Consider the following 16,167-nt stretch of genomic DNA (forward strand, 5'->3'; position numbering starts at 1 on the left):
GTCAAATAACAGTAACAGATTTTCTCCTAGTACCCATGGCTTATCCAGTCGAAGGCTCTTGGCCACTTTAGCAGTGTCCGATACGGGTTCCATCTCATGGAATAGAGCTTAAATTCAATTTTTAAAAGAGCACTTGGTTACTCCCATAACATTTCTGCCACTATTGTACCGGACACTTATGTCACAGGTTTTGTAGCTGGTGATATGGTGATGATGATGATTACTTCTTCCCTCAAGTGGAATGCAAAGTGCTTTCCAGTACCATGAACACTAGTCAGTAGGGATAGAGCTTTTAGCTGCACATCAGTTTAATTTTTCCATGTTAAATATTTTTGTCTCATTGTTTTAATTTTTTATTTATTTTTGTTTTGGGGGAGTGGTTTGGAAAGAGTGAGAGAAGGAAGCATGAAGTTGGGTGGATAGTGAGGTGGAGAGGATTTAGAAGGAGTTGAGAGGGGAAAGAATAAGGTCAAAAATGTGTGAAAAAATTAACAAGTTTTTAAAAAAGTAATATGGATTTTCAATATGTCTTCAAGGATTACACAAAACTCTGGGAAAACTGGACAGTAAGTTTCTATCAAACTAGGTGATAATTTCCTATCATCTCAGCATGTTGGAGCTTAAGGTAGTTTGGTCCTGAATTTCAGAGATGAACAAACTTAGAGCTTTAATATCTCATTAAATTACAGATGCTTGAAGGAAAAGGAAGCCAGGGTACATACCAAAGAGGATTCCTTAATTTACTATTTTCCAGACCAACATTTCCAAGGGAGACTTTTTCAGCTGGGAAATAAGTCTCTCTGAAGCTACGCATAGAGAAAAACAGAGAGGTTGTGGGATCAGAAGACAAAGTGGCTTGTTTCTGGATAAGGCCCTGGCTTACACCTGACCCTCGGGACATTCAGGTGAGAGCACAGAGCCTTAGATACCCCTTCTAATTTTTATTTATTTCATGCAGCTTTTGTCTCTTTCCAGAGATGGAAGCAGGGGTGAAGAAAACCAAGCATCCAGCCCAAGAGCTACCTAGAAACTGACAAAAAGCTACTGGGACTCACTTTCTGCCGCAAGCAAAGAGGAAGCAGTTTCTACAACTTCCTTCTTTTTTTTATCTTATAATAGAAAAACTATCATCTTACTTCATAGGAATCTACTGAAACACATAAGGTGCCTGGCTTGACACACTGCAGCAACTTAGCAAAACAAATCAATTAACTGCTGTTGGATTAAACTACATCTGCTCTCCTCAGCTATAGTGCAGTATCTTCAATCTTCAAGCAGCCCAGAGGAAGCAGAGGAGGTCAGGCGGCTAGGATTTTACAACCTGAGGTAAGGTATGTCTCCCCTTTAATGAACTGTATAGCCAGTCTATGGACATGTTGAGCCAAAAACCAGTTCAAAGCAAATCCTAAGGTGAGCAGCTACAGAATCAGATTTCTAGGTCCTTGATCTCTGTTTCCTTTATATCTACTTTTTTGAATATTAAAGAGGAAAACAGCCATTGGGAATTAGAGGAGGGAAGATAGTGAGTAGAAGAAGTCATAGACATGTATGAAATTGTTGAAAAAACAAAATTCACTATAAAAACTACTATTTGGAACTAAAACATAGAAGATAGAAGCAACTGGAATTGACAAAGATTCTGTGTTATGGTCTAGATGAATACTTCCTTTCTCATATAGGTCTTTAGACCTTGTGGGTGTTGCTGAATTTAGATAATGAAACCCTCAAGAACCATCCAATTCAAAGTGATATTTGTTTACTATTTTCTGACCATACTAATGGCCCAGAGAGAAACCAGTGGAAACTAATGAAATGTTAATATTCTCATACCATGTCAGGGCTGAATAATTTGTAGAAGCCCAGTTTTAAACAGCTGATCATATCTCTAGTCCCCTACACATTAAAAAAAATCCTTAAAAAGTGAAATGTGGAATAAAACTCAATAGCAGTACTTCATTGAAATCAGCTTAGAGTTTAATAGAAATTCTAAGCATTTCTATTTGGAAAACTAACTGAAATATTTAAGGCCATTTTCTAAGCTTTATGCTATAATGATACATGTTAGGCTATTTCTTTGATCTTAAGAAAGACCTTACTTTCTGGAAAGATGTTCTAAGTTTAGTATCCTAGGTACTACTTTATGAGTTGACTTTCTATCTTTCCCATACTTCCTATTCTGTACATAGATGGATCCTTTAGGTGATTAAAGTAAGAAGATAGATAGATACAGAGAGAGGGGGGGGGTATAAACCAAGAAGTAAAACTTTTTTGAAAAATCCTATATTGTTGAAGTAATTCTAGGTAACACAAGGGGCTATCAATGTGATAATTGACTATTTGAGTTTGTATTAGCAAAATTTCACTGAACCATATGCTTTCTACAGAGGTAAAGAGACAAAAGAGAATGGAGCTCTGCAACTCCACTTTGGGAAATGACTTCATCTTGGTGGGGATTCTGGATGACAGTGGCTCTCCTGAACTGCTCTGTGCCACTATCACAGCCCTGTACTTTTTAGCTCTGACCAGCAATGGACTGCTGCTCCTGGTCATCACCATGGATGCCCGACTCCACGTGCCCATGTATCTCCTACTCGGGCAGCTCTCTCTCATGGACCTCCTGCTCACATCAGTTATCATTCCCAAGGCTGTTATAGATTTTTTGCTAAGAGACAACACCATCTCTTTTGTGGGCTGTGCCCTTCAGATGTTCCTGGCACTGACACTGGGTACTGCAGAGGACCTTCTTCTGACCTTTATGGCCTATGACAGGTATGTAGCCATTTGTCAACCTCTGAACTACACAATCCTAATGGGTCACAAAGTCTGCTGGCTCATGATAGCCACATCCTGGATCCTGGCATCCCTCAGTGCTCTAGGATATAGCATCTACACCATGCAATATCCCTTCTGCAAATCCCGCCAGATCAGACACCTGTTCTGTGAGATCCCTCCACTGCTGAAGCTGGCTTGTGCAGACACATCCACATATGAGCTCATGGTTTATTTGATGGGTGTGACCTTGCTCATTCCCCCTCTTGCTGCCATCCTGGCCTCCTACTCAGTAATTCTGTTCACTGTGCTCCACATGCCCTCAAATGAGGGCAGGAAGAAAGCCCTTGTCACCTGCTCTTCCCATCTGACTGTGGTTGGCATGTGGTATGGGGGTGCCATGGTCATGTATATCCTGCCCAGTGCCTTCCACAGCCCCAAGCAAGACAATATCAGCTCCGTTTTCTACACAGTTTTCACTCCAGCTCTGAATCCCCTCATCTACAGCCTGAGGAATAAGGAGGTCACTGGGGCTTTGAAGAGAGTCTTGGGGAAAGGTTGTTGTCAGTTCAGTCTACATTCTAGATAGTTCTAATATCTAGCTGCATTCTAATGCATATTCGACCTAAAATAATATTTCTACTATGAATTAAATACTACTGGTAAAATTAAGAGAGTAAAAATGTGTTTTTTATACATAAGAATGAGATACAATAACCTATTAAAATACACTAAATATTATGATGTACTCTATTAAATAAAGTTCACACTATGTGAAACTACTTTAAAAGTTAGACATCATTTCCCAATGCTTGTTTTAGAGTTTCAAGCTGGCCTTACCACCTGAACATGACCCCTAAGATTTTAAGTCCTTATTGAACCAAAAACCAGATTAGGCTCAAGTGATAACTCACATATTGATTGGAGAGGATTCTTCATATTTGCATAAATCTTGGCCCAAAGATGTAATATTGACAGTGGATATTTTGCTTAACAAGTTTGCATCATGTTCATTCTTTCTTTCTTCCTAAGCAACTACATTTATGGATGTCCTGACAGACAGCATGGTCCAATCTCTCTCCTCTCTCTCTGTTTGTGTGTTCTCTGTGTATGTTCTGCAATTTCCCTTATTTTTCTTTTCTTTTCCATTTTTCCTTCCGTTTTCAGTTATGGGAATCGAAATGAACACTTACCATTCTAATCTGTATATAATAACAGCAGACAATAGGATGAGACCACACTTGTCCATTTTTCCTAATGCATTAAAACATCTCAACAATCATAAACAATCCATGTTTACTATTTGTCTAGACATGAATATTTCACAATATATACATGTGTTCAAAATATCTATGGTACTCTATGTGCACACTCTTACGGATTTTGTATTGAACTGAAACTCTAGACAGTGGACTGAAACACTAGACAGGACTGTCATCAATACTACAGTTGACAGCACATGCTCACATGGATATGGGGAGAGGAACACACTGGCTGGCATGCTGTTGGTGGGAGTATAAAGAATCATTGCTGCTTTAGAAATCAGTCTGAGTTTCCTCAAAAAAAACCCTAGGAATAGATCAATAAAGAATTTGAAGGGAAAAATAAATTAAAAATTGAAAAATAGGGGAAAGGGACAATGTGATTTTCTTGTTAACTTAAATCTACAGGGGATTGGTATTGTCTGTAGAAATTGATTATTTCCTGCTTGTTTTAACAAAAAGAAACTATTATTATGATTCTTTCATTTATGGCACTAAACAAAGTTCTTATTAATTTGGGTTCATAGAAACTGAAAATAGAACAGTGCATAAAAGAGGCTGGGTAAAGTTGTTGTAGTCGAGGGAGAGAAACAGGGAACCATTGATCAGTGGGTACTGAGCCACAGCTGGATAGTGGAATAGAGTTATGCATTGAATAGCAAGCTCACTATAGACTATGTGTTCCAAAAGCCAGAAGAAAATATTTTGAAAGTTTTCATCATAGAGAATCAATAGATATTTGAGAAGATAAATACCTTTTACATAATTCAAATATACGGTGCAAACACATACAGAAACTTAACTTGGTATATCATTAAGATATAAATGTGGGTTTGCCTTTTATGTAACAGTTTAAATAAAATATGTTTTTAGAGAAAATAAATATAAGTATACTAGAAGTAAGTAGTGTGAGTAAAATCTCACATTCATTTAGATTAATTTCTCTCCATTTTTGATGCCGGCAATCACTTTACTAAGTTGTTATGTTCTTGTAGAAGTTTCTTCACCTGGTGGTACAGAGTAGAGGCTCTGTGTTCTATGGTGGTGATACAGAGAGCTGGTAAAGGGCCTCTGGGGAGCTGCCAGAACACAGAAGTTGGAATTAAATGAAGCCCAACTTCTCGTATAGCTTTGAACTTGGACTTTTTTTGAAACAACAACAACAACAAAAACATATGTAAACTATGAATCTCCAGTAAGAAAAAGACCTCGCTCACCATGTTGTGAACATTAAGCAATATAGTAAATATAAACAGATGGAGCAAGGCATGTGTAATAAATGATTAAATTCTACATCTATTATGAGGAAAAGTGCCCTAGCAATTGTGAGTAGTATGACAGCACATGGGTGCTTTAATGCAACTAGCTATTTCATCACTGTCAAATAAATGATGATTTATGCATGTGTTTGTATGTGTTTATGTTAATTAGCAATGGCGAACTCTCATATATGTGATTAATCTTTTCCCTTAGGAAATGTCTCATGAATAGTTATATAAATCAGGATCAAAAGCAACTGAATAGTCTTGGAATTGAATAAAAAACATTTTAATGAAAATGTTGAACATTTTGCATATTGCACATTAAAGTTGCATTAATTTATTAGTAACAACCCTATATCATTTGATTTGCATAGTTCATATTTTTCTTGTAATTTTTTTTTTTACAATTTCAAGATTGAGGAAGTAGATACTATGGTTATTATAATTTTGGTGATAATTTCTGTTTCAATTTATTATTTGACATTAAAATATATGATGGAAATTTTAACAGAAAATTTTCTTTATAGATACAGCCCATTTATGTTGTTCTATACCCACGCACATACAGGAAACACTAGATGGATGCATCTGATTAAAGAAGAGTGGATAAACTGGGAAGGGAAAAGCAATGCACTGAGTAGTGGAGGGTTTGGAGGGAGGGGAATAGGGGATACAATGAATGCATGAAATTCCTAAGACAGGGTAAGCTTCTGGGAGGATCTGAGGCGACTGTAGCTGAGACTCCTCATAGCAGTGATCATGGTGACCAAAGAGGACACCCTCTTTCTGAATAGGCCTCCTAGTGAAGAGAAGGGAAAACCAACCCACCCACAAATATGTTGACCCCAAATTTACCCTGCTAAAAGATGTTCAGATGTAAAGTTGGAGCAGAGATTGAGGGAATGTCCAACCACTGCATGACCCAACCTGAGACCCACCACATGGGAGAGAGCCAACCGGACACTATTAACAATATTCTGCTGTCCTGGCAGAAAACAGCCTGGCATAGCTGTTCTCTGAGAGGCTCCACCCAGCAATGGCTCAAAGCAGATGTTGAGACTCACAGCCAAACATTGGACAAAGCATAGGGAGTCTTGTTGGAAAGTGGGGATGGGGAGTGGCAGGGGAGGATAAAAGGACCAAGCAGTGACAGTAGCTGCACAGGAAGAGCAACAGAGCCAACTAACAAGGAACCAGAGGGGCTTCTGGAGATTAAAGCACCAATAAGGACCATGCATAGACTGGACCTAGCCTTCTACACAGATGGTAGCTGATGAACATAGCAGGATTCATGTGGGTTTCCTAATAAGGGGAGCAGGAGCAATCTCTGCTATGGACTTTGTTGCCAGCTTTTTGATCTCTTTTCCCTGGTGAGGCTGCCTCACCAGGCCACATTGGAAGATGTGCTGATGAGAAATGATGAGGTGGGGGGTAGGTGAGGGAGGCTCCCCTGTTCTGAGGATTAGGGGAGGGGAAATGGAGGAAGAGGAAGGGAGGATAGGACCAGGAGGAGAGTAGAAAGGGAGCTATGATCATGATTTAAATTGAATAAATAAATATTTTTTAACTTATAAAAAGTAGTAAAAATTAAAAACTAGAAAAAAATCTATATACTGCAAGATAGTCATGTTTTCTTCTAATAATATTTTACTGCTAGGAAATAACTTACCATTATCTCTTTAGAAAAAAAATATGGTTCTTATAAATATTGTTTAATTTATTTATTTTTTGAGGTTATTTTTATTTTTATTTTTTAATTTATTTTTTATTTATTACAATTTATTCACTTTGTATCCAAGCTGTAGTCTCTTCCCTTGTCCCCTCCCAATCCCATCCTCCATCCTTCTTGTCCTCCCATGCTCCTTCCCCAGTCCACTGATAGGGGACGTCCTCCTCCCCTTCCCTCTGACCCTAGCTCATCAGGTCTCATCAGGACTGTCTGCATTGCCTTCTGCTGTGGCCTACTAAGGCTGCCCCTCCCTCAGGGGGAAGTGATCAAAGAGCAGGCCAATCAGTTCATGTCAGAGACAGCTCCTCTTTGTTTCCCTTACTAGAGTACCCACTTGGACACTGAGTTGTCATGGGCTACATCTGTGCAGGGGTTCTAGGTTATCTCTATGAATGGTCCTTGGTTAGAGTATCAGTCTCAGAAAAGACCCCTATGCCCAGATTTTTTTGGTTCTGTTGCTCTCCTTGTGGAGCTCCTGTCCCCTCCAGGTCTTTCTATCTCCCCCTTCTCTCATAAGTTTCCCTGCACTTTGCCCAAAACAACAAATCAAGTAATCCAATTAAAAACTGGGATACAGAGCTAGACAGAAAATATTCTCAATAGAGGAATATTGAATGGCAGAGAAATGCTTAAAGAAATGCTCAACATCCTTAGTCATCAGGGAAATACAAATCAAAACGACTCTGAGATTTTACCTTACACCCATCAGAATAGCTAAGATCAAAAACTCAAGTGACAATACATGCTGGAGAGAATGAGGAGAAAAGGCAACCCTTCTCCACTGCTGGTGGGAATGGAAACTTGTACAACCACTTTGGAAATCAATCTGGCACTTTCTCAGACAATTAGGAATAGTGCTTCCTCAAGATCCAGCCATACCACTCCTAAGCATATATTCGAACATGCTCAAGTACACAACAAGGACATTTGCTCAACCATGTTCATAGCAGCTTTATTTGTAATAGCCAGAAGCTTGAAACAACCTAGATATCCCTCAACTGAACAATGGATACAGAAACTGTGATACATTTACACAATGGAATACTATTCAGCAATTAAAAACAAGGAAGTCATGAAATTTGCAGGCAAATTGTGGAAATTAGAAAAGATCATCCTGAGTTGAGGCATCCCAGAAGCAGAAAGACACACATGGTATATACTCACTAATAAATGGATATTAGTCATATAATATCTGATAATCATACTAAAATCTGTACATCTAAGCAAGAAGGAGGACCCTCGGAGGATCATCAATCCTTACTCAGAAAGGCAAATGAGATGGACATTGGAAGAGGGAGAAAACAGTGAACAGAAAGAGGCTACTGCAGAGGGCCTCTGAAAGATTCTACCCAGCAGGGTTTTCTTTAGTTTCGTAAAGCTGGTACAGACAATGTCCCTTGAAAACCCATGACCCAGACGGAAAGAACAAACAGAATCCAGAGGAGCAGTATGTGCAGCATAAACGTGTGCAAGAGTGACTTTATGATTCGCTGCTGGCTGAAACTGGAGCTTTTCTGGGATCTTTTGAAAAGACTGTCCTACCCTTAAAATGCTTTCTTTCTCTCCAGTGAAGCCATCTTTGAAGTTAGTTGCTGCTCTCACTGTACCTGTCATCTTGCCTACAAACATGATAGTCTTTTGGTACAGAACCTCGGTAGCTTCAAGCAGAGGAAAGGAAGAGGACCCAGGGTAAGATGATCAATCCTCACTTAGAAAGACAAATGGGATGGGCATTGGAAGAGGGAGAAAACAGGGAACAGGACAGGAGCCTTCCACAGAGGGCCTCTGAAAGACTCTACCCTGCAGGGTATCAAAGCAGATGCTGAGACTCATAACCAAACTTTGGGTAGAGTGCAGGGAATCTTATGAAAGAAGGGGACGATGGAAAGATCTGGAGGGGACAGGAGCTCCACAAGGAGATCAAGAGAGCCAAAAAACCAGGGCCCAGGGACTCCTGCAAAGATTGATACTCCAACCACGGACCATGCACGGAGAGGACCTAGACCCCCTGTTCAGAGGAAGTTCATAGGTTGCTCAGTTGCCAAATGGGTACCCTAGTAAGGGGACCAGGGGCTGCTCTGATATGAACTCAGTGGCTGGCTCTTTGATCACATCTCACTGGGGGGTGAAACCTTACCAGGCCACAGAGGAAGATGATGCAGTCAGCTCTGATGAGAACTGAAAGGCTAGGGTCAAAAGGGGAAGAGGTCCTCTGCTATCAGTGGATTGGGTGAGGAGCATAGGGGTAGAAGTGGGAGAGTGAGCTGGACTGGGAAGAGCTGAGGGGAATGGCTATAGCAGGGATACAAAGTGAATAAATTGTAATAATTAAACTAAACTAAAAATATCAAATGGGAAAAAAAACCTGAAAATGCATAGGGCTGGAAAGGGTGGCCTCTTCTTGCCTCTGTGCATACATAACATTTTTTTTTTTTTAAAGATGGGTGGCAATACTAAGGGAGCTGAGATCTGATCACCAAAAATCAGCACAACAAAAACAACCAATAAAAGATACTGCACACTAGAATATAGATTACTTCATCTTTAAAGAAATGGAGAGCCAGAATTCAGATTTAATTTTGAACACCACATTACAAAAGAATTATTTTTTATTTTATTGATTACAGTTTATTCACTTTGTATCCCAGCTGTAGCCACCTTCTTCATCCCCTCCAAATCACACCCTCCCTCCCTCTTCCCATGCCCCTCCTCTAGTCCAATGATAGGGGAGGTCTCCTCCCTTCCATCTGACCCTAGTCTATCAGGTCTCATCAGGACTGGCTGCATTGTATTCCTCTGTGGCTTGGTAAGGCTGTTCCCCCCTCGGGTGGGGGTGATCAAAGAGCCAGCCACTGAGTTCATGTCAGAGACAGTCCCTGTTACTATTACTGGGGAACCCTCTTGGACACTGAGCTGCCATGGATTACATCTGTGCAGGGGTTCTAGGTTATCTCCATGCATGGTCCTTGGTTGGAGTATCAGTCTCACAAAAAAGCCCTGTGCTCAGATTTTTTTGGTTCTGTTGCTCTCCTTGTGGTGCAACTGTTCCTTCCAGCTCTTTCTATCTCTCCCTTCTCTCATAAATTTCCCTGCACTCTGCCCAAAGTTTGGCTATGATTCTCAGCATATATAGAGAGATTCGCCTTCATCTGCCTCTCCAAATGTTGAGATTACAAGCGTGTGCCACCACACTCAGCTAGACAAAAATTTTATCATGATACAATTAAGAACTAGAAATTTGGAAATCAAGAACCATAGCTATTTAGTAGTAGGGAAAATATCATCTTATGAAAGCTATGTTGCGTACCCTCAGAGGCCTCTGGTTTTACAAAACTAGGTCTATAGTAGCAAGACTAAACTGCATCAACTGTTTCTAGGCAACTAAAGAGACTGCACAGAATGGAGCTCTGGAACTCCACCTTGGGAAGCGGCTTCATCTTGGTGGGGATTCTGGATGGCAGTGGCTCTCCTGAACTGCTCTGTGCCACAGTTGCTGCCCTGTACTTGTTGGCACTAATCAGCAATGGAATGCTGATCCTGGTCATCACAATGGATGTCTATCTTCACGTGCCCATGTACTTCTTGCTTGGGCAGCTCTCTCTCATGGACCTTCTCCTCACATCAGTTATCAGCCCTAAAGCTGTCATGGATTTTCTGCTCAAAGACAACATCATCTCTTTTGGTGGTTGTGCCCTTCAGATGTTCCTGGAACTGGCTCTGGGTAGTGCAGAGGATCTCCTTCTGGCCTTTATGGCCTATGACAGGTATGTGGCCATTTGTCATCCATTGAACTATATGATCTTCATGAGGCCAACCGTCTGCTGGCTCATGGTGGCCATATCCTGGATTCCAGCTTCCCTCAGTGCTCTAGGATATACCGTCTACACTATGCAGTATCCATTCTGCAAATCCCGCCAGATCAGACACCTGTTCTGTGAGATCCCTCCATTGCTGAAGCTGGCCTGTGCAGACACCTCCACATATGAGCTCATGGTTTATTTGATGGGTGTGGCCTTGCTTATTCCTCCTCTTGCTGCCATCCTGGCCTCCTACACACTAATTCTGTACACTGTCCTCAAAGTGCCCTCAAATGAGGGCAGGAAGAAAACCCTTGTCACCTGTTCTTCCCACTTGACTGTGGTTGGGATGTACTATGGGCCTCTCACAGTCATGGACATCCTGCCTAGTTCCTATCACAGTTCCCAGCAAGAAAACTTCCTCTCTTTTTTGTACACAATTGTCACCCCAGCCCTGAACCCTCTAATCTACAGCCTGAGGAATAAGGAGGTCAGCGGGGCTTTGAAGAGAGTCCTGGGAAAACCGTTACTGTCAACACACTCTAACTTCTAGATGTCATTAATAGCTGCCTTTTATACACAAATCTTCTCAAAGTCAGAAACATTCACTTTGAAATATTTATCACAAAACACAGAGAATAAAAATGTACATTTTGATATTAAACTATGGAGCCAAACATACCTTTGTAAATACTGTTTGAGTGTTACCTTCTTGTGGTATTTCATAAGATAAGATTCACTCAGCTCTAAAATCATTCTTCTTTATCTTTAAAAGTAGTTTTCATTTTTCAATTAAGTTGCCTTGTTACAAGGATCTAAGACATTGCCACCTGATATAACCCATAAACTTTAAATCATATTGAGCAACAATCAGAGAAAATGGTTTCAAGTGGGAAGCTCACATATAAATTTGAGAGGATTCATGAGAATTGCACAGTTTTTATTCAAAATATCTTGTTATTTAAATTCAAATATAATTTTAATGATCACTATAGAACTGAATGTGAGATGTAGCTCATGGCAGCTCAGTCTCCAAGTGAGTTCCTGAGTAATGGGAACAGGGACTGTCTCTGACATGAACTCAGTGGCTGGCTCTTTGATCACCTCCTCCTGATAGGGGAGCAGCCTTGCCAGGACACAGAGGAAGACAATGCAGCCAGTCCTGATGAGACTTGATAGGCTAGAGTCAGAGGGAAGGGGAGGAGGACCACCCCTATCATTGGAATTGGGGAGGGGTATGGGAGGAAATGAGGGAAGGAGGGTGGAATTCGGAGGGAGCTACAGCTGGGATACAAAGTAAATAAACTAATTTATAAAAAATATAAATAAGTAATATTTTAAAAGTGAAAAAAAAAAAACTTCTGTTCAGGGGTTCTAAATTATCTCCACGAATGGTCCTTGGTTGGAGAATCAGTCTCAGAAAAGATCCCTGTGCCCAGATTTTTTGGTTCTGTTGCTCTCCTTTTGGATCTCCTGTTCCCTCCAGGTCTTTCTATCTCCCCCTTCTCTCATAAGATTCCCTGTACTCTGCCCAAAGTTTGGCTATGAATCTCAGGATACATTTTGATGCCCTGCTGGGTAGAGTCTTTCAGAGGCCCTCTGTGATAGGCTGTTGCCCTGTTCCCTGTTTTCTCCCTCTTCTGATGTCCATCTCATTTGTCTTTCCGAATGAGGATTGATCATTTTACCCAGGGGTCCTCCTTCTTGCTTAGCTTCTTTAGGTGTACATATTTTAGTATGATTATCCTATATTATATGTCTAATCTGTTTCTGACACGAACTCATGGGCTGGCTCTTTGATCACCTCCACCTGAGGAGGGAGCAGCCTTACCAGGCCACAGAGGACTAGGAGGAAGCCACTTCTGATGAGACCTGATAGACTAGGGTCAGATGGAAGGGGAGGAGGACCTCCCCTTTCATAGGACTGGGGGAGGGTCATAGGAGAAGAAGAGAGAGGGAGGGTGGGATTGGGCGGGGATGGGGGAGAGGGCTACAGCTAGGATACAAAGTGAATAAACTGTAACTAATAAAAATAAAACAAAAATTTTTAAGTGAAAAAACAAAAGAGCCAAACTTGCTGAAACATTCTATGTACAGTGACGGCTTTGCCCAGTGTTCAGCTGTTGTAAGTTTGCATCATGTTCATCCTCCTCTCCAAGCATCAACCTTTCTAGATGGTCTCAGAATGCCAGTGCTCAGATCATGTGTTTATAGCTTTCCTTCTCGTTGCTTGTACTGATGGGAAGAGGAGCAAACACATCTGTGTCTATCCTGTGAATAATGAAAGGTAGCAGTGGGATACGACCGTGCCTTTCCATTTTCCATGAACACATCTCAGCCACTGCTAAGGGTCTGTGTTTGGTGCCTGTACCTGACTGGAACATCATTTGATGTTTGTATGTGTCAAAATATCATACAGTACTCCATGTCCATGAATATTTTTGTATCAACTACAGACACAGTTTAAAAATAGGAAAAGGGACAATATTTTCTCATTAATTTTAATTTGTGTACTAAAGAGCTGGGTATGGCTGTTTGCGGAAATTGACTAATTCTTTCCAGAACTTTTTTATCACCAAATAAAAAAGCATCACAACTGACTCATTTATAATACTAAAACATGTTATTTTAAAGCTGGTCTCCTAGAAATTTACAATACAATAGTTTTATCCAGACTGTGAAGGAAGGGAGGTGGAGGTAGGTAGATCAGTAGGTGCTGGATCAAGGTCGGAGAGTGGCAAGAGGCTCTGGAGTGCTACTGCACAGCAGGGGGACTGTCAGCGAATTACAAAAGCCAGAAGAGGGATTTTGAAAGTATTTTCTATAAAAGATAAATATTTGAGGTGAAAACACAGTAATATTTAATTATTACACAATAAATGCAACCCTGAAAACATAACAGGGCACATCATTAAGATGTGAAACTTTCATGCTTTGAAAATTTCATATATTTAGATTATACTCACCTCCTTGCCCACCAAACCTTGTGTCCTTCTTTTCTTTTTAAACCCATGGTGCCCAACATGTGCTGCGCACATACTCCTGAGTTTGCGGGCAAACACTGGGGTGTGGCCCACCTGCTAGAGGCCATCCACTTGAAACCTGACTCTCCATTGCTCAAGAGCTATGAATTGCCAACAGCTTCTCAGCTGGAGTTGGAATTCGTGCCCACTTGCCTCCTTCACGCTAGGATTCCTTCCGGCTTGAGCTTGCACAGGCCCTGTGCATGCTGACACAGCTGTTGTGAGTCGCATGCACAGCTTCCCTGCTGGGTCCAGGAAAGGCTGTTTACCTGGAGTCACCTGCCACTTCTGGCTCTTGAAATCAGCCCCATTTTTCAGAATGACCTTTGGGTCCTGGGAGGAAAAAGTATAATCCAGATGTTCTGTTTAAGGCTGGGCACTCTGCAGTACTTTATTCTCTGCACCTTGGCTAGTTAGGTGTCTCTCTGTTAATTGCCATCGAATGCACCAAGAACTTCTCTGACAAGGGCTGAAAGATGCAATAAACTACAGGTATAGCGAAAATCATTAGGAATCAGTTTAAAGACCCTGGCCCTGTGTCCTTTTAGCAGAACAATAGCGGTGACGTGGGCTAAACCTAACCAAGAATGTGAAAAGCTTACACAATGAAAACATCCTTTTTTTTCTATAACTTTGAATATGGTACATGGGCTTTCTGAACCAAATAATATAAGCTATTCATTATGATAAGCTAGGCTATATTCTCAGTAATAAAAGACATATTTTTAGAACTGTTATAATGACTAATTAAGATAGCAGACACAAACATGAGCCAATAAAGCATCTGAAATTAATGATTGCATCATGAATTTTAATTGATACATGATTAAATTGCTCTGAAAGTTGTATTTGGTAGTAAATTACATAGTGTGAATATTTTGTTGTATAACTATTGTGTCACTAATAAATATTTAATGTATTATCTGGCTGTTTGCTTGTGTTTGTGGCAATTAGTGAAGTTTAAATCTCTGGATAGCTGACTGATCTTTTCCTTAGGTGAATTCTTATGAACAGAGGTAATAGAAAACAAGGCCAACATCAACTAACTACTCATGATATTTGTAAGATACAAGTTTCTTTCCTAAACACAATAAACATCATATATTAAATTTTACTTTAAATGCTTCTTTTAATTTGTGAGCTATAATAATTAACTGTATTATTTTCATATGCATAATTCATATTCTTATTACTTATAATGTTAACAAATTCTAGATCAAAAACACAGAGAGTGGTATTATACTTGAGGTAATAACTATTTATGAATTTGTCACTTGGATTTTTATTACTTATAATGGGAATTACTTTTGTTTTTAGGTTGGACCAGGCATTGATTGGACATTCCCTCAATCTCTGCTCTAACTCTATCCCTGCACATCTTGTAAGCAGAGTAAATTTTGGGTCGAAGTTTTTGTGGGAGTTTGGTGTTCCCCTCCTTCCACTAAAAGTCCTGTCTGTCTAGAAAGTTGCTTCTTCAATCTCCATGAGCCCTGCTATGAAGAGTGTTAGCTGAAGTCTCCCCCATATCCTCACAGGAGCCTCCCCTGTCATAGGTCTCCAGCTTGTCTCAGTAATGCCCCCATCCTCTGTTTCTCCTCTCTCTCTAAGACTATGACCTCCTGCCCATGATCTCCCCATATCTGATTCCACCCTCATTGCCTTCTGCACTCCCTCTCCTACCTTGTTCCCTCTCTTCACGCACTTCTGCTCACCCCATGTGAGAGAGCCAACTCTTGACACTATTCACAATACTCTGCTATACTTGCAGACAGGAGCCTAGCATAGATGTCCTCTGAGAGGCTCCACCTGCATTGGATCGAAACAGATGCTGAGATCACAGCCAAATATTAGGCTGAGCACTGGGGAATCTTGTGGAAAAGTGTATGTGTTGGGGGAGTAAGATTGAAGGACCCAGAAGGGGCAAGAACTCCACAAGAGGTCAACAGAGTTAAGTAACCTGGGCCCAGAAGGGCATATGGAGAGTGGAGTACCAACCAAGGACAATGAATGGTCTGGACCTAGGCCTGCAACACAGATGTAGCTTAGCCTCATGTGGGTGCCCTAGTAAGGAAAGGAGGGGCTGTCTCTGACATGGACTCTGTTGTCTCCTTTTTGATCACTTTCCTCTGGCTGGGCTGCCTTCTCCAGCCTCCGTGGAAAAGAAAGCACTGTCTTGTTGTGACTTGTGATGGGGTGAGTTGGTGGGGGGCTCTCCTTTTCTGAAGAGGAGGGAGGGGGATAAGGAGAAGAAAGGGAAGGTGGTGCTGGGAAAAGAGGAGGGAGGGAATAAGGAGAAGAAAGGGGAAGGGGTGCTGGGAAAAGAGG

At 40.9% G+C, this 16,167-nt stretch overlaps 1 protein-coding gene and 1 pseudogene across 1 annotated transcript; both read left to right on the top strand.

Annotated features, from left to right (window-relative positions):
• Nucleotides 1-2,404: 2,404 nt before the first annotated feature.
• LOC129669268 (olfactory receptor 2AG1-like) lies at nt 2,405-3,354 on the top strand (annotated as a pseudogene).
• Nucleotides 3,355-10,421: 7,067 nt separating this feature from the next.
• Nucleotides 10,422-11,372, top strand: LOC129669270 (olfactory receptor 2AG1-like). Its single transcript, XM_055597433.1, has one exon. It carries the CDS (start codon nt 10,422-10,424, stop codon nt 11,370-11,372), a length of 951 nt encoding a protein of 316 aa, XP_055453408.1.
• Nucleotides 11,373-16,167: the final 4,795 nt, after the last annotated feature.

This window comes from Psammomys obesus, unplaced genomic scaffold (genome assembly GCF_907164565.1).
Source record: "Psammomys obesus unplaced genomic scaffold, mPsaObe1.curated_primary_1811, whole genome shotgun sequence".
Taxonomy (NCBI): Eukaryota; Metazoa; Chordata; class Mammalia; order Rodentia; family Muridae; genus Psammomys; species Psammomys obesus.

Coding starts and splice junctions, on each gene's coding strand:
- LOC129669270 (XM_055597433.1), top strand. CDS start 10,422: ATGGAGCTCTGGAACTCCACCTTGGGAAGCGGCTTCATCTTGGTGGGG.